Raw genomic sequence first — 21,725 nt, 5'->3', positions numbered from 1 at the left:
TTATTACCAAAACCAAACTGTATTGCATATAAAACCATATGAACCGAAGTATAAAAACTGTATAAAACCAAAAACCTTATAAACCAAACCGAATCAAACTGAATAAACCAAATGCACACCCAGAGGCAAACCCCACGGGTGCAGTGGTGCAGTTATGCCACGAAGGGGTCCAACGCAAGCAAGCAGGAAAATTACATGTTGAACTGGGCGTTAACTGAGCTTATCAGTCAGATAAAATAACTTAAATTCATGCGGTAAGTTGGGGTGATGGACAAACCATGCAAGAGGCAGAGACGAGCTATACCTGAAATCCAAAAAAACAAGTCGAGATTGCTTGCAGGAAAAGCATTTTTAACCACTACAAGTAAACCCGCCCAACTTGCAAATGAGGGCTTAAGTCAGCATCGTACAGGTCATGGTAGAACAGACGGCAATAGCAGAGGGCTCCCCTAATCTATGAAGTAAAACTAAGAGTAATCATACAGGGAGATGCTCTTGTCATCCGAAGCGCTGGCGAGCCGGCCAGCACGGACTCCTTCCCCTCCCGGCGGCCTGAATGCAACGGCCCAGACCTGGTCTGAGTGGTTGCTCATGGTTTGAACTGACGCCCTCGCATTGATGTCCCAGAGCCGGATGGTGCGGTCGCTCGAGCCTGTCACCACCGCCATGCCATCCGGGCTCACGTCAATGCTCAACACCCAGCTCGCATGACCCGACATTGCCCCGATCAGGCCCTTCTCCTTGGCATCGTATATGTGGATGTGGGAGTCGTCACATCCGGTCAAGAGCACGTGGGGGTCCACCGGAGAAAACACCATGGACCTAACTGGCATGTGGTGCCCATCCAGGTGGTGGAGGAACTTCATACGCACTGCATCATACACGGCAATCGTGCCATCCATGGATCCACATGCTAACAGCTTGCCATCTGGACTCCAGGCCACTGAAAGAACAAACTTGCCGCTACCTGTTTTATCGGGGCGAGCTCCCTCTGGACGGGGAACAGGAAGGCTGGCAATAGGTTGCCACTTCTCCGTGTCCCACAGTTTTACTGATCCACTGCCACCACCAGCTGCAGCCAGAGCAATACCCTGACAACGAAATCATTTCATCCATCTGTTAATAACTCAATCTGTTTGACAAAGTGAGATTCCACCGCAAATCAGAAAAACCAGGACAATTCATTCACAGGTTTCTTTCGTAGGTACTAGCTAATTGGTTACAGTGCCATATACAATCATGCCAAACTAGTTATATAGATCATGCATGTGTCAGAATATATTAAAATTTAATCTGTAAAAGTAAAGTACACATTCGTAAAGTATGAAACAGAAATCACTTTTAGAGTTAACACTATATGCCATTGTTGCAATTTCCAGCAAGAAGCAGCGAGTAGCACAATAAAATAAAATCATCTCGCAAAATTCAGTACGATCGTGAAAGTAACAATGTGATTCATATCAACAAGGCGAGATGTAACAGAACCAACAACAGCTTACTTTGGCACAATATTTTTTCTAGCAATACTTGCTTTCAACATGGACTATGTAAGTACTTGTTAACCCCAGCTTAGTGAGGTCCCAAAATAATACTACAGAAAGATGAACTCCAATCATGATTAATTTAACCCCACAGTTAGCTGTTCTGTTCCTTCATCACCTTAACTTACCGAATAGAGTCGTCTAGAAAGCATGGTACTCACACTTTCCCAAAATAAGTGGACATGGTTTTAGTTCAAAACCACATCACATGTTTTGGAACGGAGGGTGTACAACATATCAACTTCACAATGTAGAAAGCAGAAGCTAATAGGTTGAATTACAAAACACACCCGCTTGCAGCCTCTAACAAAGTCAATGCAATAATGGAAGTAAATATTCAGTGCGTACCTAAAATAGAAGACAAGGCTTGCATGTCGTAAAATGTAGGCCAGTGCACCACACTGCTTTCCTAAATTAACTGCAAAGCTCTCCCGCTAAAGGATTTTCGATACAACGTAAATCATCAATGGGTTATTGTAGCAAATTGGACTGGTGGCAGAGTTTCCATGTAACTTTGCAAAAGCAGTCTTGTTTCCTTCTAATTTTTTAAACCTATACTAAAACAACGGCGAGATGCCCAGCCAGGCCACTATTTTCCCAGGGCATTCTATATTGAAACGTAGTAAAACTACAGCACCATTTGAAAGAAGCCCACAGATTCCTTCGGTTTCACCCCTCAAGTAGATTTAGTAGGAAGCAAAGCATAATGTAAACCTACAAACTCGTCAAATCCAAACTAGGAGGTTCTATAATGGCATTCTGTGCTCAAATCAACCAAAGCTCCGATAGCATTTCACTGAAGGCGCACACCTTACAAGCATCTCTCAGTCACTCAACCTCTTGGCAGTAACAACTTGCGAGCAAGATCACGGAGGAAAAAGGAAGACACAAAGCCAGCGCATTACCTTGGGGTGGAACTGGACGCCCCAGACCTCGGAGGGCGCGGCATCGAGCGTGGTGACGGAGGCGCCGGAGTCGACGTCGAAGACGCGGATGTGGCTGTCGATGGAGACCGCGGCGGCTATGACCCCGGCGGGATGCGCAGCGAGGGAGACCACTCCGAGCGCGTGCCCCCCTGCCGGGGGGGACGCGACGGCGAGATCGTCGGGCTGCCAGGCGCGGACGGTCTCGTCGATCGAGCCGGTGAGGAGCAGCGCCGTGGGGCGGTGGTCAGCAGCGGGCACCCAGGCGGCCGCCCAGATCGAGTCCTCGTGAGCCCCGTCCACCGACTTGAACCCCGCAAGCTTCATCGTACCCTCTCTTCTCTCTCGCAAACGAAACCCTAGGTGTTTGATCTGGCTGCTGAGGCGAGGGGAGGTGGGAGGGGGTTCTTGGGTTTTGGAAGAGGTTTTATTAGAAACTAGCAAAAGGGCCCGTGCGTTGCAACAGGAGAAAAAAAAATACCACACGTTTTTAATCTTTTTATAATCATTTTGATTTATTAAAATAATAAGCTAACTAACTAATGTAGTCAGTCCTATCCTATTTTGTTGAGAAATCAACACGTCCATTGTTAATTCCACCATGATGAGAAATTGAGCGGGACAAGCAAAGCAAAACAAAGAGGCTACGTGAACTGATCAATGGACTGTTATCTTATTTCACTCATGGAGTAGAGAATGTGGGATCAGATGACAAACTGAAGGTGGTGTTCCATTCTCTTTCTCTACAACAATGCAATCTTACATTCAATACATTCATTCATCAGCAAACAAATTCTCACAAAACAAAATTTCTTGTCGGTGCTTGGCACACGGTTGGAGGCATGGGGAGGGGATCTCACCAGATGACGAGTTCCTGCCGGAGGAGGGGATACGATGAGGGGAGCAAGGGTTAGGCACCTCTATCTGGCCATAAGGAGTCGCCGTTGCCACGTCATAACCTCGGAATTCCCCGTGTGAGCCATGGAGGTCCGCCTCCACCTGCAAGTACTTCGCGCCGCCGCGCATTGCCGCCTTTCTGCATCGAGCAGACGCATCATCCCAAGTCGCTGTAGCTATCGCGTTGATTTGATCCAGAAGTTGTGCTCGAGTGCCGAAACGGGGGCAGCAAGCGGGCAGAGGTACGGCCGCGGAGGCGGGTGGGTTGAGATCGACAACAGTGGTGGTTGAGGTCGGCCGGGGCGACGAGTGGTGTGGCAGCGGCCTGGGCACATGCCAGGGTGGACCAGGGTCGATGCGATGCGCTCGAGCGCCGCAATGGGGGCAGTGAGCAGGGAGAGGTACAGCCGCGGAGGCGGGTGGGTTGAGATCGACAGCGGTGGCGGTTGAGGTCGGCCGCGGCGGCGAGTGGTGGGGCGGCGGCCTGGGCACAGGCCAGGGTGGCCCAGAGTCGACGGGAGGAGGCGATGCGTACGGCTATAATTTTTGCAGCGAATCGTTTTTCCCTTTTGCGTTGCAGATAAATGATGAAGCGCGGGTTGAATAACAAAAATTACAGGGGCTTTTTTATAAAAAATGATGTGGTGGGTTTTCTGACGGAAGCAATAGCCGCTTTATTATTAGGTATAGAAAAGGAAAAAAAAAGGCAAATCGTGCTTTTTCTAGAAAAATAAATCTGACCGAGCAGCTTCTCTTAGAAAAAAAAATGTAAACATAGCTTCACTTTATTCAGCTACGATGTTCATAAGGATCATGATAAGACAAACATATCGGTCACTCGAGAAAGATAAAGCAAATCTAGCTAAATCGTGAGTTTCAAAGTTGCTCTTTCTACTTTCAAAAGAAAAATTTACATGATTCAAAATCAATCATACTAGCAATGATTTCCTTAACAATAGCCACATTGATACCTGCCGTTTCATTTTGAATATCTTTCATCATCGAGACACACTGTCGTAACAAAAAGATAATGAACTTGTAGGTGAGTAGCCAAAGTTAGAGCTTTCGTGCAAGCAAGCGTTTTAAGCAATTCAAGGATCCGTGCTATTAAAAACCATGGCCGATGCACCAAGAGAAAAACTCGTCCGGTCATGACAAACGGATGAAGCCGCCCCTTTCCCATGTTGGTGGACACGGCACCATCACAATTTCAATTTTGCCAACCCGGTGGTGCCGAAACCCAAGTTAGACGGGCATGACTCCCACGCGTGGATGCCACACCTTGTGGACGATGTCATGATTTCTCAGCCAAAACAAACTCTGCAATGAAGGTTTTATGAATAGGTGCATTGACAACATGGACTTATTGTGCCTCATTAATCATTTTTCTACGAGCAAGCTAGATGACCCAGAGAGTCACTGTCATGAGAGAGGATAAAAGCCTCATGTGATAACGATGTTTCAAAAATAATAGCCAGTTGCGTGCATGATTCTCACTAATTGCAAGTAACTCTTCACCAGTCAGCGTCTACACACAATGGGACATTGAACACTCAAGTAACGAATGCCGCCAAGAGTCGACCATAACACATATGATGCATGCTGGTCTGGGTGCCATACTTCGATGGGCGCAAACATCGTTTTGTTGGGGAATGTTGCATGGGAAACAAAAAATTTCCTACGCACACGAAGACCTATCATGGTGATGTCCATCTACGAGAGGAGATTAGATCTACGTACCCTTGTAGATCACTCAGCGGGAAGCGTTTAAGAAACGCGGTTAATGTAGTGGAACGTCTTCACGTCCCTCGGACCGTCCCACGAACCGTCTCGCGATCCATCCCACGATTCGTTCCGATCTAGTGCCGAACGGGCGGCACATCCGCGTTCAGCACACGTACAGCTCGACGATGATCTCGGCCTTCTTGATCCAACAAGCAAGACGGAGAAGTAGATGAGTTCTCCGGAAGCGTGACGGCGCTCCGGTCGTGTTGATGATCTACTCCTGCAGGGTTCCGCCCGAGTTCCGCAGAAATCCGATCTAGAGGTGAAACTGTGTGGTTTAGGCTAGAGTTGCACATGGTAAAGTTGTGTCTCAAAAAGCCCTAAAACTCCACTATATATAGGAGGGAGGGGGGGCTAGCCTTGAGGCACAAGGCCTCAACGGTGCGCCGGCACTAGGGAGGAGGAGGACTCCTCCTCCAATTCGGTTTGGGAAGGAGGAGTCCTCCCCTTCCTTCCCACCTCCCTCTTCCCCTTTTCTTTTTCTTTTCTTTTTGGTATTTTCTTATGTGGTGCCATGGTCTCCTTGGGCTGACTCCATGAACACACTAAGGACTTGTGGCGCCACCCTAGGGCCTTGGGCTCACTCCCGGGTGGGTGGGCCCTGATGACCCACAAGTATAGGGGATCAATCATAGTCCTTTCGATAAGTAAGAGTGTCGAACCCAACGAGGAGCAGAAGGATCTCACAAGTGGTTTTCAGCAAGGTAAAATCTGCAGGCACTGAAATTGTCGGTAACAAGTGATTGTGTGGTGAGATGATTCGTAGCAAGCAACAAGTAACAAAAGTAGCAACAGTGTAGAAAAGTGGCCCAATCCCTTTTGTAGCAAGGGACAAGCCTGGACAAAGTCTTATAGGAGGAAAAACGCTCCCGAGGACACACGGGAATTTCTGTCATGCTAGTTTTCATCATGTTCATATGCATCGCGTTCGTTACTTTGATAGTTTGATATGCGGGTGGACCGACGCTTGGGTACTGCCCTTACTTGGACAAGCATCCCACTTATGATTAACCCCTCTCGCAAGCATTCGCAACTACGAAAGAAGAAATTAAGACAAAGTCTAACCATAGCATTAAACTAGTGGATCCAAATCAGCCCCTTACGAAGCAATGCATAAACTAGGGTTTAAGCTTCTGTCACTCTAGCAACCCATCATCTACTTACTACTTCCCAATGCCTTCCTCTAGGCCCAAATAATGGTGAAGTGCTATGTAGTCGACGTTCACATAACACCACTAGAGGAAAAACAACAGACAACACATCAAATTACCGAACGAATACCAAATTCACATGACTACTATTAGCATGACTTATCTCATGTCCTCAGGAACAAAAGTAACTACTCACAAAGCATAATCATATTCATGACCACAGAGGTAATGAGTAGCATCAAGGATCTGAACATAAACTCTTCCACCAAATAATCAACTAGGATCAACTACAAAGAGTAATCAACACTACTAGCAACCTTACAAGTACCAATCGGAGTCGTGAGACGGAGATTGGTTACAAGTGATGAACAAGGGTTTGGAGATGAGATGGTGCTGATGAAGATGTTGATGGTGATGAGTCCCCTCCGATGAGAGGAGTGTTGGTGATGACGATGGCGACGATTTCCCCCTCCGGGGAGGGAAGTTTCCCCGACATGATCGTCCTGCCGGAGATCTAGATTGGTTCTGCTCAAGTTCCGCCTCGTGGCGGCGGCGAATCCACGAAAAAGCTCCTCCCTGATTTTTTCTGGACGAAACCCTTCATATAGCAGAAGAGGGGGGCTAGTGGGCCAACAGGCTGCCCACAAGCCCTCATGGCGCGGCCTGGGGGTGGCCGCGCCGTGCAGGCTTGTGGCCACCTGCTGGCGCCCCTCTGGCGCTTCTTCGGCCCAGTATTTTTTATAAATCCGGAAAAAATCCTGGTTGATTTTTACGGCGTTTGGAGTTGCGTAGAATAGGTATCTCAACTTTGCTCCACTTTCAGGCCAGAATTCCAGCTGCCGGCATTCTCCCTCTTCATGTAAACCTTGCAAAATAAGAGAGAAAAGACATAAGAATTGTACCGTGAAGTGAAATAACAGCCCAAGAAGCGATAAATATCAACATGAAAACATGATGCAAAATGGACGTATCAACTCCCCCAAGCTTAGACCTCACTTGTCCTCAAGCGAAAGCCTAGCTCAATAAATATGTCCACATGTTTAGGGAGAGAGGTGTCGACAAAACAAGATACGAACATGCATGCATCATGATCACGATCAGAACAGCAATACCAACATATAATCTCTCATGCTAAAGTGATAATTCCTTCACAAAGTAAAGCATGGATCAAGAACCTTACCGAGAAGTAACAACCGATAGCCTTTAGTCATTAAAGCAATTGCAATTTATCACAACATCAGAAATAGTCAAATAAGAGCTTGTAAAGCAAATCCACATACTCAATCATTCTTTCGTTCTCTACAATTGCTACAACTCACGTGGTACTCATGAGATCAAAGTTTCAGCTGGACACAGAGAAAGATAGGGGCTTATAGTTTTGCCTCCCAACTACTTACCTCAAGGGTAATGTCAACAATAATAATTCATGAATACTTACCTCCAAGTTGACATATGAATATAGATCTTTCCCAAGCATATGACGTTAGCCAAGATAAAGGCGAGATAAGGAATTGGTGAAGATCACCATGACTCTTTCAAGGGAAAAAATTAAAGGTACAAGATAGGCCCTTCGCAGAGGGAAGCAGAGGTTGTCATGCACTTTTGATATTTGGATGCGTGTCCTCTTAGTGCGGAGGAACGTCACTTTATATTGCCTCCTGTGATAAACAACTTTATTATGCAGTTTGTCGCTTTTATGTCTTCCTCATCACAGGTTCGTACAAAGCTTATTTTCCACACAGTAATAGATCATACATATTAGAGAGCAATTTTTATTTCTTGCACCGATGACAACTTACTTGAGGGATCTTATGCAATCCATAGGTAGGTATGGTGGACTCACATGGCAAAACTGGGTTGATGGTTTATGGATGCACAAGTAGTATCTCTACTTAGTGCGGGAGGTTTGGCTAATGTGAGGTGGAAGCAATTGTCACATGCTAAGGGATCTCTAATCATATAACATTGTTCGGAGCCAAGCAAACACAATTCATTATGTTGTCTTCCTTGTCCAGCATCTACTTCTAGGCATGCAATAGTTTAGTGAGTGTTCACAATCATAGATGGTGTCAGAGATGATATATTTATATGTGAACCTCTCCTTCTTTATAACTTCCTATTAATTGCGACAATGACCAAGGTCTACGTTTGCCTACCCCCAACAAGTTTCAATCCTCATTCTTTTTATATGTGAAGCCATCACTTCCCATAAGATCATTACATGATCTTTCATGCTTTTGTTCTATTCTCACTCTTTTGATCATGGCAAGAGGCAAAGCCCTTCAACTAAGACACTCTTTATTATATGGCTCACGAGCTCGAATACATCGGGGGTGACACAAAGCAAAACTCAAGACTAAAACACTGAGACTTTTAAATCTACTAGAGAAAGAGAAAACTGAAAAGGAAAACTAAAACAAAGGTAAAGGCAAAAGTTGTGATGGTGATACAATATCGGGCAACTCCCCCAAGCTTGGCACAAGCCAAGGGGATTGCCCATACCAATGCTCAGTTGTCTTCCTTTGGTGGTGATGGTGGTGGAGTTGTTGCAATCTTTGACTCCAAGAGGGCCATTAATCTTTGATTTATACCTTGGAGATCTGCGATATGTTTTTCCAGCAAAACAACTTCACGAGTGAGACAAGTATTGCGAGCACGAGTTGTTTCACAAAACCTCAAGAGTTCAATCAAGGATGGAGACAGTAGGTGAAGGTAGGGTTGGAGGAAATCCACTTCCTCAACTTCTTCCCTATTGAGCACAGATTGCACTTCGTTCCACGCCTGATTCTCTCCTTGGTTTTGCCCTTGGTTTCTTTAGATAGCCTTTCCTTAGCCTCCATGACCTCCATCCTTTTCAGATCAGCACTTACTTCTCCATAAACTTGAGGGAGATTGTTCTCCCCCACAGATTCCTGAGACGACATCTTGCTCTAAATCTGCAGCAGAAAACACGCTCGAAACGAAATACAGAGGAAATCTGCGTGATGCAGGGGTCAGACCAAACGGGAGTATATATAATGATTTTTTTCAGACCAGAAGGAGTACCCTGCACGAAAACGGAGTCCGGGAGGCGCACGAGGTGGCCACAAGCCCTCCCGGCGCGGCCAGGGGGTGGGCCCGCACCATGCAGGCTTGTCGCCTCCTCGCGCACTTTCCGGACTACTTCCAATTTTTTTATTTTTTCAAATATTCCAAAACGGAGAAAATTTCCTACTGGAAAAGTTTTGGACTCTGTTTTCTTACCGAATCACATACCTTTTCGTTTTCGGAGTCTGAAATAGGCTGATAAATGTCCCTTAGGTATTCTTCGAGAGTTATGGTATTGATAATGTTGCTCTCAACATTTATGGGAGTACCTGAGATATAATGCTTGATTCTCTGCCCATTTACCACTCTCGGACAATTACCTTCCATGTTGTTTATCTTGATAGCACCGGAACTACATACTTCCTCAACAACATAGGGACCTTCCCATTTAGAGAGAAGCTTGCCTGCAAAGAATCTTAAACGAGAGTTATATAGCAAGACATAATCACCTACATTGAACTCACGCTTTTGTATCCTCTTATCATGCCACCTCTTAACCTTTTCTTTGAACAACTTGGCATTCTCATATGCCTGAGTTCTCCATTCATCAAGCGAGCTAATGTCAAATAACCTCTTCTCACCGGCAAGTTTGGAATCAAAGTTGAGTTCTTTGATTGCCCAATAAGCTTTATGCTCTAGCTCAAGAGGTAAATGACATGCTTTACCGTACACCATTTTGTACGGAGACATGCCCATGGGATTCTTATAAGTAGTTCTATAAGCCCACAGTGCATCATCGAGCTTCTTAGACCAATTCTTTCTGGACCTGTTGACAGTCTTTTGCAGAATTAATTTAATCTCTCTGTTGCTTAGCTCTACTTGACCACTGGACTGAGGATGGTAGGGAGACGCAATTCTATGGTTGACATCGTACTTAGCAAGCGTTTTATGGAAAGTACCATGAATGAAATGTGAACCACCGTCGGTCATTAGATATCTAGGGACTCCAAATCTAGGGAAGATAACTTCTTTCAGCATCCTGATATAGGTGTTGTGATCAGCACTACTAGTGGGGATAGCTTCTACCCACTTAGTGACGTAATCAACAACAACTAGGATATGAGTATACCCATTGTATTTTGGAAAAGGTCCCATATAATCAAAGCCCCAGACATCAAATGGTTCAATGACAAGTGAATAGTTCATAGGCATTTCCCGACGTTTACTAATATTACCTATTCTTTGACATTCGTCACAAGACAAGACAAACTTACGGGCATCCTTGAAGAGAGTTGGGCCAATAGAAACCTGATTGCAATACCTTGTGTGCAGTTCTATCTCCCGCATGGTGTCCTCCGTAGGCCTCGGAGTGACACTTCTGTAGGATCTGTCCCTGTTCATGTTCAGGTACACAACGTCTAATAACACCATCTACTCCTTCCTTATAAAGGTGAGGATCATCCCAAAAGTAGTGTCTCAAGTCAAAGAAGAATTTCTTCTTTTGCTGGTATGTGAAACTAGGTGGTATGTATTTGGCAACGATATAGTTTGCATAATCAGCATACCACGGGGCACTGCATGAAGCATTGATGACATTCAATTGCTCATCGGGAAAGCTATCATCAATAGGTTATGGGTCATCAAGAACGTTCTCCAACCTAGACAAGTTATTTGTTACTGGGTTATCAACACCCTTTCTGTCAACAACGTGCAAATCAAATTCTTGTAGCAAGAGAACCCATCTGATAAGTCTAGTTTTAGCGTCTTTCTTCTCCATGAGGTACTTAATAGCAGTATGATCAGTGTGAATATTGACTTTGGAATCAACTATGTAAGACCTGAACTTTTCACATGCAAACACGACTGCTAAAAATTCCTTCTCCGTAGTAGCATAGTTTCTCTTGGCACTGTCTAGAGTTTTACTAGCGTAGTGAATAACATTAAACTTCTTATCGACTCTTTGCCCTAGAACATCACCAACAACATAATCGCTAGCATCACACATGATTTCAAAAGGTAAGTTCCAATCAGGTGGTTGAACAACAGGTGCAATTATCAAAGCCCTCTTAAGTATTTCGAAGGATTCCTCACAACCATCGTCAAAAACAAAAGTAATATCCTTTTGTAAGAGATTGGTAAGAGGCCTAGAAATCTTAGAGAAGTCTTTAATGAACCTTCTATAGAAACCAACATGACCAAAGAAACTTATTATACCTTTGATATCTGTTGGGCATAGCATTTTCTCGATTGCATCAACCTTAGCCTTATCGACTTCAATACCTCTTTCAGAAATTTTATGTCCTAAGACGATGCCTTCATTAACCATAAAGTGTCACTTCTCCCAATTCAAGACAAGACTGGTGTCTTTACATCTCTGTAAGACTCGATCAAGGTTGCTGAGGCAATCATCAAAAGAAGACCCGTAAACAGAAAAGTCATCCATGAAAACCTCGACAATCTTTTCACAAAAGTCAGAGAATATAGGCATCATACATCTTTCAAAGGTGGCAGGTGCATTACATAAGCCAAAAGGCATACGTCTATAAGCAAAGGTACCAAAAGGGCAGGTGAAGGTGGTTTTCTCCTGATCTAATTGTGCAACTGGTATTTGGGAGGAACCAGAATAACCGTCTACAAAGAAGAAGTGTGTGTGTTTAGACAGTCTTTCTAGCATTTGGTCGATAAAAGGCAAAGGGTAATGATATTTACTAGTGGCTTTATTCAATTTCCTAAAATCGATCACCATCCTATAGCCAGTAATAATCCTCTGTGGAATCAATTCATCCTTATCATTAGGGACAACGGTAATGCCTCCCTTCTTAGGGACGAAGTGCACCAGACTCACCCAATCGCTATGAGCAACAGGATAGATAATACCCACTTCGAGGAGCTTTAGTATTTCTTTTCTTACTACCTCTTTCATCTTAGGATTTAATCTCCTTTGATGATCAGCAACTGGTTTGAAATCAGGATTAGTTTTAATCTTGTGCTGGCATAGAGTGGGACTAATGCCCTTAAGATCATCAAGAGTATATCCAATAGCAGCACGGTGCTTCCTGAGAGTTTTTAGTAACTACTTTTCTTCATGCTCTGAGAGGCTAGCACTAATAATAACATGATATATCTCTTTTTCATCCAGATAAGCATACTTAAGAGTATCTGGCAACTGTTTAAGCTCGAATACATGATCACCCTTTGGTGGGGGTGTATCCCCAAGCAGTTCAACAGGCAAGTTATTCTTAAGGATAGGATATTGTTCTAAGACAACTCTATCTATCTCATCCCTTTCATCCATATGCATATCATTTTCATGCTCAAGCAACTATTGCTCTAATGGATCAGTAGGAGGCACGGCAATAGAAGCTAAGGCAATAGTTTCATCCTTACTAGGCAACTCCTTTTCATGAGGTTGTCTACCAAACTTGGAGAAATTGAATTCATGTGACACACCTTCAAAGCCAACAGTGACAATTTGCTTCTCACAGTCAATATGAGCATTGACGGTATTGAGAAAAGGTCTACCAAATATGATGGGACAAAAGCTATCTTGTGCGGTAGCAAGAACGAGGAAATCAGCAGGATACTTTGTTTTACCACACAAGACTTCAACATCCCTAACAATTCCCACAGGGCAGATAGTATCTCTATTGACAAGCTGAATAGTGGCATCATTAGGCTCTATCTCAACAGGTGCAATCTCGTCTTTAATTTCATCGTATAAGGATTGAGGTATTGCACTAACACTAGCACCCACGTCACATAAACCATGATAACAATGATCTCCTATCTTAACAAAAACAACAAGCATGCCAACAACATGCCTATGTTTGTCTCTAGCGTGAGGTTTAGCAATTCTAGCAACATCTTCACAAAAGTGAATATTATGTCCCTCAACATCGTCGGACAGAAGATCTTTGATAATAGCAATGCTACGTTCAACTCTAACTTGCTCAGGGGGTGTAGGTGTTCTAATGTAGCCTCTACGTATCACAGTTGAAGCTTTAGAATGATCCTTTATCCTAACAGGGAAAGGTGGTTTCTCAATGTAAGCACTGGGAACAACAAGATCATTATAGGCAATGACTCTCTCTTCAACTGGAGTGGGTTTAACTACATTGACTTTTAAAGGAGGATGATATTTAAACCACTTCTCTTTGGGGATATCAATATGGGCAGCAAAGGATTCACACAATGAAGCTACTATCTCAGAGTCAAGTCCATACTTAGCGCTAAAGTCACAAAAGTATTTGTCTCAACAAAGGATTTAACGCAATCAAACGTGAAATTCATACCTGACTCCTTAACTTCTTCAAGCTCCCAATCTTCAGAGTTGCGTTTAATTCTCTCCAATAAATTCCATTTGAAGTCAATATCTCTCTTCATAAAAGAACCGGTACAATAAGTGTCAAGCATGATGCGATCATCATGAGAAGCCGAGCATAGAAGTTCTTGTTGGAATTATGCCCTAGAGGCAATAATAAATATAGTTATTATTATAATTCCTGTATCAAGATAATTGTTTATTATCCATGCTATAATTGTATTGAATGAAGACTCATTTACATGTGTGGATACATAGACAAAACACTGTCCCTAGCAAGCCTCTAGTTGGCTAGCCAGTTGATCAACGATAGTCAGTGTCTTCTGATTATGAACAAGGTGTTGTTGCTTGATAACTGGATCACGTCATTAGGAGAATCACGTGATGGACTAGACCCAAACTAATAGACGTAGCATGTTGATCGTGTCATTTTATTGCTACTGTTTTCTGCGTGTCAAGTATTTATTCCTATGACCATGAGATCATATAACTTACTAACACCAGAGGAATACTTTGTGTGTATCAAACGTCGCAACGTAACTGGGTGACTATAAAGATGCTCTACAGGTATCTCCGAAGGTGTTCGTTAAGTTAGTATGGATCGAGACTGGGATTTGTCACTCCGTGTGACGGAGAGGTATCTCGGGGCCCACTCGGTAATACAACATCACACACAAGCCTTGCAAGCAATGTGACTTAGTGTAAGTTGTGGGATCTTGTATTATGGAACGAGTAAAGAGACTTGCCGGTAAACGAGATTGAAATAGGTATACGGATACTGACGATCGAATCTCGGGCAAGTAACATACCGAAGGACAAAGGGAATGACATACGGGATTATATGAATCCTTGACACTGAGGTTCAAACGATAAGATCTTCGTAGAATATGTAGGATCCAATATGGGCATCCAGGTCCCGCTATTGGATATTGACCGAGGAGTCTCTCGGGTCATGTGTGCATAGTTCTCGAACCCGCAGGGTCTGCACACTTAAGGTTCGACGTTGTTTTATGCGTATTTGAGTTATATGGTTGGTTACCGAATGTTGTTCGGAGTCCCGGATGAGATCACGGACGTCACGAGGGTTTCCGAAATGGTCCGGAAACGAAGATTGATATATAGGATGACCTCATTTGATTACCGGAAGGTTTTCGGAGTTACCGGGAATGTACCGGGAATGACGAATGGGTTCCGGGAGTTCACCGGGGGGGCACCCACCCCGGGGAAGCCCATAGGTGTTTGGGGTGCCGCACCAGCCCTTGGTGGGCTGGTGGGACAGCCCAAAAGAGGCCTGTGCACATTGGGAAGAAAATCAAAGAGAAAAAAAGGAGGAGGTGGGAAAGGGAAGAGGGACTCCACCTTCCAAACCAAGTAGGACTCGGTTTGGGACGGGAATCCTTCCCCCCTTGGCTCGGCCGACCCCTTGGGGGTTCTTGGACCCCAAGGCAAGGCTCCCCCCTCTCTCTCCTATATATAGTGGGGTTTTAGGGCTGATTTGAGATAACTTTGCCACGGCAGCCCGACCATATATCTCCACAGTTTTACCTCTAGATCGCGTTTCTGCGGAGCTCGGGCGGAGCCCTACTGAGACGAGATCATCACCAACCTCCGGAGCGCCGTCACGCTGCCGGAGAACTCTTCTACCTCTCCGTCTCTCTTGCTGGATCAAGAAGGCCGAGATCATCGTCGAGTTGTACGTGTGCTGAACGCGGAGGTGCCGTCCGTTCGGCACTAGATCATGGGACTAATCGCGGGATAGTTCGCGGGGCGGATCGAGGGACGTGAGGACGTTCCACTACATCAACCGCGTTCACTAATGCTTCTGCTGTACGGTCTACAAGGGTACGTAGATCACACATCCCCTCTCGTAGATGGACATCACCATGATAGGTCTTCGTGCGCGTAGGAAAATTTTTGTTTCCCATGCGACGTTCCCCAACAGTGGCATCATGAGCTAGGTTCATGCGTAGATGTCTTCTTGAGTAGAACACAAAAGTTTTTTGTGAGCGGTGATGTGCGTTTTGCTGCCCTCCTTAGTCTTTTGTTGATTCCGCGGTATTGTTGGATCGAAGCGGCTCGGACCGACATTACTCGTACGCTTACGAGAGACTGGTTTCATCGCTACGAGTAACTCCGTTGCTCAAAGATGACTGGCGGGTTCTCCAACTTTAGTTGAGTCGGATTTGACCGAGGAGGTCCTTGGATGAGGTTAAATAGGAACTCATATATCTCCGTTGTGGTGTTTGCGTAAGTAAGATGCGATCCTACTAGATACCCTTGGTCACCACGTAAAACATGCAACAACAAAATTAGAGGACGTCTAACTTGTTTTTGCAGGGTATGCTTGTGATGTGATATGGCCAAACGATGTGATGTGATATATTGGATGTATGAGATGATCATGTTGTAATAGATAATATCGACTTGCACGTCGATGGTACGACAACCGGCAGGAGCCATAGGGTTGTCTTTATAACTAACGTTTGTGCTTGCAGATGCGTTTACTATTTTGCTAGGATGTAGCTTTAGTAGTAATAGCATGAGTAGCACGACAACCCCGATGGCGACACGTTGATGGAGATCATGGTGTGGCACCGGTGACAAGAAGATCGTGCCGGTGCTTTGGTGATGGAGATCAAGAAGCACGTGATGATGGCCATATCATGTCACTTATGAATTGCATGTGATGTTAATCCTTTTATGCACCTTATTTTGCTTAGAACGACGGTAGCATTATGAGGTGATCTCTCACTAAAATTTCAAGACAAAATTGTGTTCTCCCCGACTGTGCACCGTTGCTACAGTTCGTCGTTTCGAGACACCACGTGATGATCGGGTGTGATAGACTCAACGTTCACATACAACTGGTGCAAAACAGTTGCGCACGCGGAACCCTCGGGTTAAGCTTGACGAGCCTAGCATGTGCAGACATGGCCTCGGAACACATGAGACCGAAAGGTCGATCATGAATCATATAGATGATATGATTAGCATAGGGATGCTTACCACTGAAACTATACTCAACTCACGTGATGATTGGACTTGAGCTAGTGTAAGTGGATCATGAACCACTCAAATGACTAGAGAGATGTACTTTTTGAGTGGGAGTTTAGCGAATAATTTGATTAAGTTAAACTCTAATTATCTTGAACATAGTCTGAGTCCACTTTGAATATATTTGTGTTGTAGATCATGGCTCATGCGACAGTCATCCTGAATTTTAATATGTTCCTAGAGAAAGCTAAGTTGAAAGATGATGGAAGCAACTTTGTAGACTGGGCTCGTAATCTTAAGCTAATCTTACAAGCTGGGAAGAAGGATTATGTCCTTAATGCTGCGCTAGGAGATGAAGCACCCGCTACGGCTGATCAGGATGTTAAGAACGCTTGGTTAGAACGTAAGGAGGACTACTCAATAGTTCAATGTGCAGTCTTGTATGGCTTAGAACCGGGACTTCAACATCGCTTTGAGCGTCATGGAGCATTTGAGATGTTCCAGGAGTTGAAGTTTATCTTTCAGAAGAACGCCCGGATCGAGAGGTATGAGACCTCCGATAAATTCTATGCTTGCAATATGGAGGAGAACTCGTCTGTCAGTGAACATGTGCTCAAAATGTCTGGGTACTCAAACCGTCTAGCTGAGTTGGGGATTGAACTCCCGCAAGAAGCTATCACTGACAGAATCCTTCAATCACTGTCGCCAAGCTATAAAGGCTTTGTGTTGAACTACAACATGCAAGGGATGAACAAGTCTCTCGGCGAGTTGTTTGCGATGCTGAAAGTCGCAGAGTCTGAACTCCGTAAAGAGCATCAAGTGTTGATGGTGAATAAGACCACTAGTTTCAAGAGAAACGGCAAAGGCAAGAAGGGTAATTCGAAGAAGAGCGGCAAGCCTGTTGCCAATCCGACGAAGAAACCCAAAGCTGGACCTAAGCCTGAAACAGAGTGTTACTATTGCAAGGGTATGGGTCACTGGAAGCGCAATTGCCCCAAGTATCTGGCTGATAAGAAGGCGGCCAAAGAAAAATCAGGTATATTTGATATACATGTTATTGATGTGTACTTAACCGGCTCTCGTAGTAGTGCCTGAGTATTCGATACCGGTTCTGTTGCTCATATTTGCAACTCGAAACAGGAACTGCGGAATAGACAAAGGCTGGCGAAAGATGAAGTGACGATGCGCGTGGGAAATGGTTCCAAGGTTGATGCAATCGCCGTCGGCACAGTCTCACTTCAGTTACCATCAGGACTAGTTATGAACTTAAATCATTGTTATTTAGTGCCTGCGTTGAGCATGAACATTATATCTGGATCTTGTTTATTGCGAGACGGTTACTCTTTTAAGTCAGAGAATAATGGTTGTTCTATTTCTATGAGTAACATCTTTTATGGTCATGCACCCAATGTGAGAGGATTGTTCATATTGAATCTTGATAGTGATACACACATACATAACATTGAGACCAAAAGAGTTAGAGTTAACAATGATAGCGCCATATTTTTGTGGCACTGCCGCTTAGGTCATATTGGTGTAAAGCGCATGAAGAAACTCCATGCCGATGGACTTTTGGAGTCACTTGACTTTGATTCACTTGACACGTGCGAACCATGCCTCATGGGCAAGATGACTAAAACTCCATTCTCCGGAACAATGGAGCGTGCAAGTGACTTGTTGGAAATTATACATACCGATGTGTGTGGTCCGATGAGCGTAGAGGCACGCGGCGGATATCGTTATTTTCTCACCTTCACTGACGATTTGAGTAGATATGGTTATGTCTACTTAATGAAGCACAAGTCTGAAACATTTGAAAAGTTCAAGCAATTTCAGAGTGAAGTTGAAAACCATCGTAACAAGAAGATCAAGTTCCTACGGTCTGATCGTGGGGGTGAATATCTGAGTTTCGAGTTTGGTGCTCACTTAAGACAATGTGGAATTGTTTCACAGTTGACACCGCCTGGAACACCACAGGGTAATGGTGTGTCCGAACGTCGTAATCGTACTTTATTAGAGATGGTGCGATCTATGATGTCTCTTACCGATTTGCCATTATCATTTTGGGGTTATGCATTAGAAACAGCTGCATTCACTTTAAATAGGGCACCATCAAAATCCGTTGAGACGACACCATACGAACTATGGTATGACAAAAGGCCAAAGTTGTCGTTTCTTAAAGTTTGGGGATGTGATGCTTATGTCAAAAAGCTTCAGCCTGAAAAGCTAGAACCCAAAGCGGAAAAGTGCATCTTCATAGGTTACCCAAAAGAGACAGTTGGGTACACCTTCTATCTCAAATCCGAGGGCAAAGTGTTTGTTGCTAAAAACGGAGCTTTTCTCGAGAAGGAGTTTCTCTCGAGAGAATTGAGAGGGAGGAAGATAGAACTTGACGAGGTTGTCGAACCTCTCATCCCTCTGGATGGTGGCGCAGGGCAAGGGGAAACCTGTGTCGTTGCGACGCCGGTTGAGGAGGAAGTTAATGATAATGATCATGAAACACTGGTTCAAGTTTCTGTCGAACCACGCAGGTCGACGAGACCACGTGCTGCTCCAGAGTGGTACGACAATCCCGTCTTATCGATCATGTTGTTAGACAACAATGAACCTGCAAATTATGAAGAAGCAATGGTGGGCCCAGATTCCAACAAATGGCTAGAAGCCATGAAGTCCGAGATAGGATCCATGAATGAGAACAAAGTGTGGACTTTGGAAGTACTGCCTGAGGGCCGCAAGGCTATTCAGAACAAATGGATCTTTAAGAGGAAGACGGACGCTGACGGCAATGTGACCGTTTATAAAGCTCGACTTGTGGCAAAGGGTTTTTCACAAGTTCAAGGAGTTGACTACGATAAGACATTCTCACCCGTAGCGATGCTTAAGTCCGTCAAAATCATGTTAGCAATAGCTGCTTTTTTCGATTATGAAATCTGGCAGATGGATGTCAAAACGGCGTTCCTTAACGGTTTCCTTAAGGAAGAGTTGTATATGATGCAACCCGAAGGTTTTGTCGATCCTAAGAATGCTAACAAGGTGTGCAAGCTCCAGCGATCCATTTATGGACTAGCGCAAGCATCTCGGAGTTGGAACAAACGCTTTGATGAGGTGATCAAAGCATTTGGGTTTATACAAGTGGTTGGAGAATCTTGTATTTACAAGAAAGTGAGTGGGAGCTCTGTGGCGTTTCTAATATTATATGTGGATGACATATTGCTGATTGGAAACAACGTAGAGTTTTTGGAGAGCATAAAGGATTACTTGAATAAAAGTTTCTCTATGAAGGACCTAGGAGAAGCTGCTTACATTCTAGGCATTAAGATCTACAGGGATAGATCAAAACGCCTGATAGGACTTTCACAAAGCACATACCTTGATAAAGTTTTGAAGAGGTTCAAAATGGAACAGTCCAAGAAAGGGTTCTTGCCAGTTTTACAAGGTACGAGATTGAGTAAGACTCAGTGCCCAGCAACTGATGAAGATAGAGAGCATATGCGCTCCGTCCCCTATGCTTCAGCCATAGGTTCTATCATGTATGCAATGTTGTGCACTAGACCGGAGGTTAGCCTGGCCATAAGTATGGCAGGTAGGTTCCAGAGTAATCCAGGAGTGGATCACTGGACGGTGGTCAAGAATATCCTGAAGTACCTAAAAAGGACTAAGGAGATGTTTCTCGTGTATGGAGGTGACGAAGAGCTTGCCGTAAAAGGTTACGTCGATGCAAGCTTTGACACAGATCCGGACGACTCTAAGTCGCAAACCGGATACATATTTATTATTAATGGGGGTGCGGTAAGCTGGTGCAGTTCCAAGCAGAGCGTCGTAGCAGATTCTACATGTGAAGCGGAGTACATGGCTGCCTCGGAGACAGCTAAGGAGGGTGTCTGGATGAAGCAATTCATGACGGATCTTGGAGTGGTGCCAAGCGCACTGAATCCAATAACCTTGTTCTGTGACAACACGGGTGCCATTGCCCTAGCAAAGGAACCACGGTTTCACAAGAAGTCCAGACACATCAAACGACGCTCCAACCTCATCCGCGACTACGTCGAAGGGGAGGATGTAAATATATGCAAAGTGCACACGGATCTGAATGTAGCAGACCCGCTGACTAAACCTCTTCCACGGGAAAAGCATGATCAATGCCAGAACTGTATGGGTGTTAGATTTATTACAATGTAATTCGCATGATGATGTGAGGACTAGATTATTGACTCTAGTGCAAGTGGGAGACTGTTGGAATTATGCCCTAGAGGCAATAATAAATATAGTTATTATTATAATTCCTGTATCAAGATAATCATTTATTATCCATGCTATAATTGTATTGAATGAAGACTCATTTACATGTGTGGATACATAGACAAAACACTGTCCCTAGCAAGCCTCTAGTTCGCTAGCCAGTTGATCAACGATAGTCAGTGTCTTCTGATTATGAACAAGGTGTTGTTGCTTGATAATTGGATCACGTCATTAGGAGAATCACGTGATGGACTAGACCCAAACTAATAGACGTAGCATGTTGATCGTGTCATTTTATTGCTACTGTTTTCTGCGTGTCAAGTATTTATTCCTATGACCATGAGATCATATAACTTACTAACACCGGAGGAATACTTTGTGTGTATCAAACGTCGCAACGTAACTGGGTGACTATAAAGATGCTCTACAGGTATCTCCGAAGGTGTTCATTAAGTTAGTATGGATCGAGACTGGGATTTGTCACTCCGTGTGACGGAGAGGTATCTCGGGGCCCACTCGGTAATACAACATCACACACAAGCCTTGCAAGCAATGTGACTTAGTGTAAGTTGCGGGATCTTGTATTACGGAACGAGTAAAGAGACTTGCCGGTAAACGAGATTGAAATAGGTATACGGATACTGACGATCGAATCTCGGGCAAGTAACATACCGAGGGACAAAGGGAATGACATACGGGATTATATGAATCCTTGACACTGAGGTTCAAACGATAAGATCTTCGTAGAATATGTAGGATCCAATATGGGCATCCAGGTCCCGCTATTGGATATTGACCAAGGAGTCTCTCGGGTCATGTGTGCATAGTTCTCGAACCCGCAGGGTCT

At 44.4% G+C, this 21,725-nt stretch overlaps 1 protein-coding gene across 1 annotated transcript; it reads right to left on the bottom strand.

Annotated features, from left to right (window-relative positions):
- Positions 1–305: 305 nt before the first annotated feature.
- Positions 306–2,858, bottom strand: LOC123448407 (WD repeat-containing protein VIP3). Its single transcript, XM_045125263.1, has 2 exons — positions 2,447–2,858; positions 306–1,091 (listed from the first exon to the last, which is right to left on the bottom strand). Exons 1-2 carry the CDS (start codon positions 2,789–2,791, stop codon positions 468–470), a joined length of 969 nt encoding a protein of 322 aa, XP_044981198.1. The 5' UTR covers positions 2,792–2,858; the 3' UTR covers positions 306–467.
- Between the last annotated feature and the right edge of the window lie 18,867 nt (positions 2,859–21,725).

The sequence above is a fragment of the Hordeum vulgare genome, chromosome 4H (genome assembly GCF_904849725.1).
Source record: "Hordeum vulgare subsp. vulgare chromosome 4H, MorexV3_pseudomolecules_assembly, whole genome shotgun sequence".
Lineage (NCBI taxonomy): Eukaryota > Viridiplantae > Streptophyta > Magnoliopsida > Poales > Poaceae > Hordeum > Hordeum vulgare.
The sequence above is the reverse complement of the archived record's forward strand: the minus strand, read 5'-3'. Positions and strand labels throughout refer to the sequence as shown.

Coding starts and splice junctions, on each gene's coding strand:
- LOC123448407 (XM_045125263.1), bottom strand. CDS start 2,791: ATGAAGCTTGCGGGGTTCAAGTCGGTGGACGGGGCTCACGAGGACTCG. Junction 1,092..2,446: donor GCGTCCAGTTCCACCCCAAG/GTAATGCGCTGG, acceptor TTTCGTTGTCAG/GGTATTGCTCTGGCTGCAGC.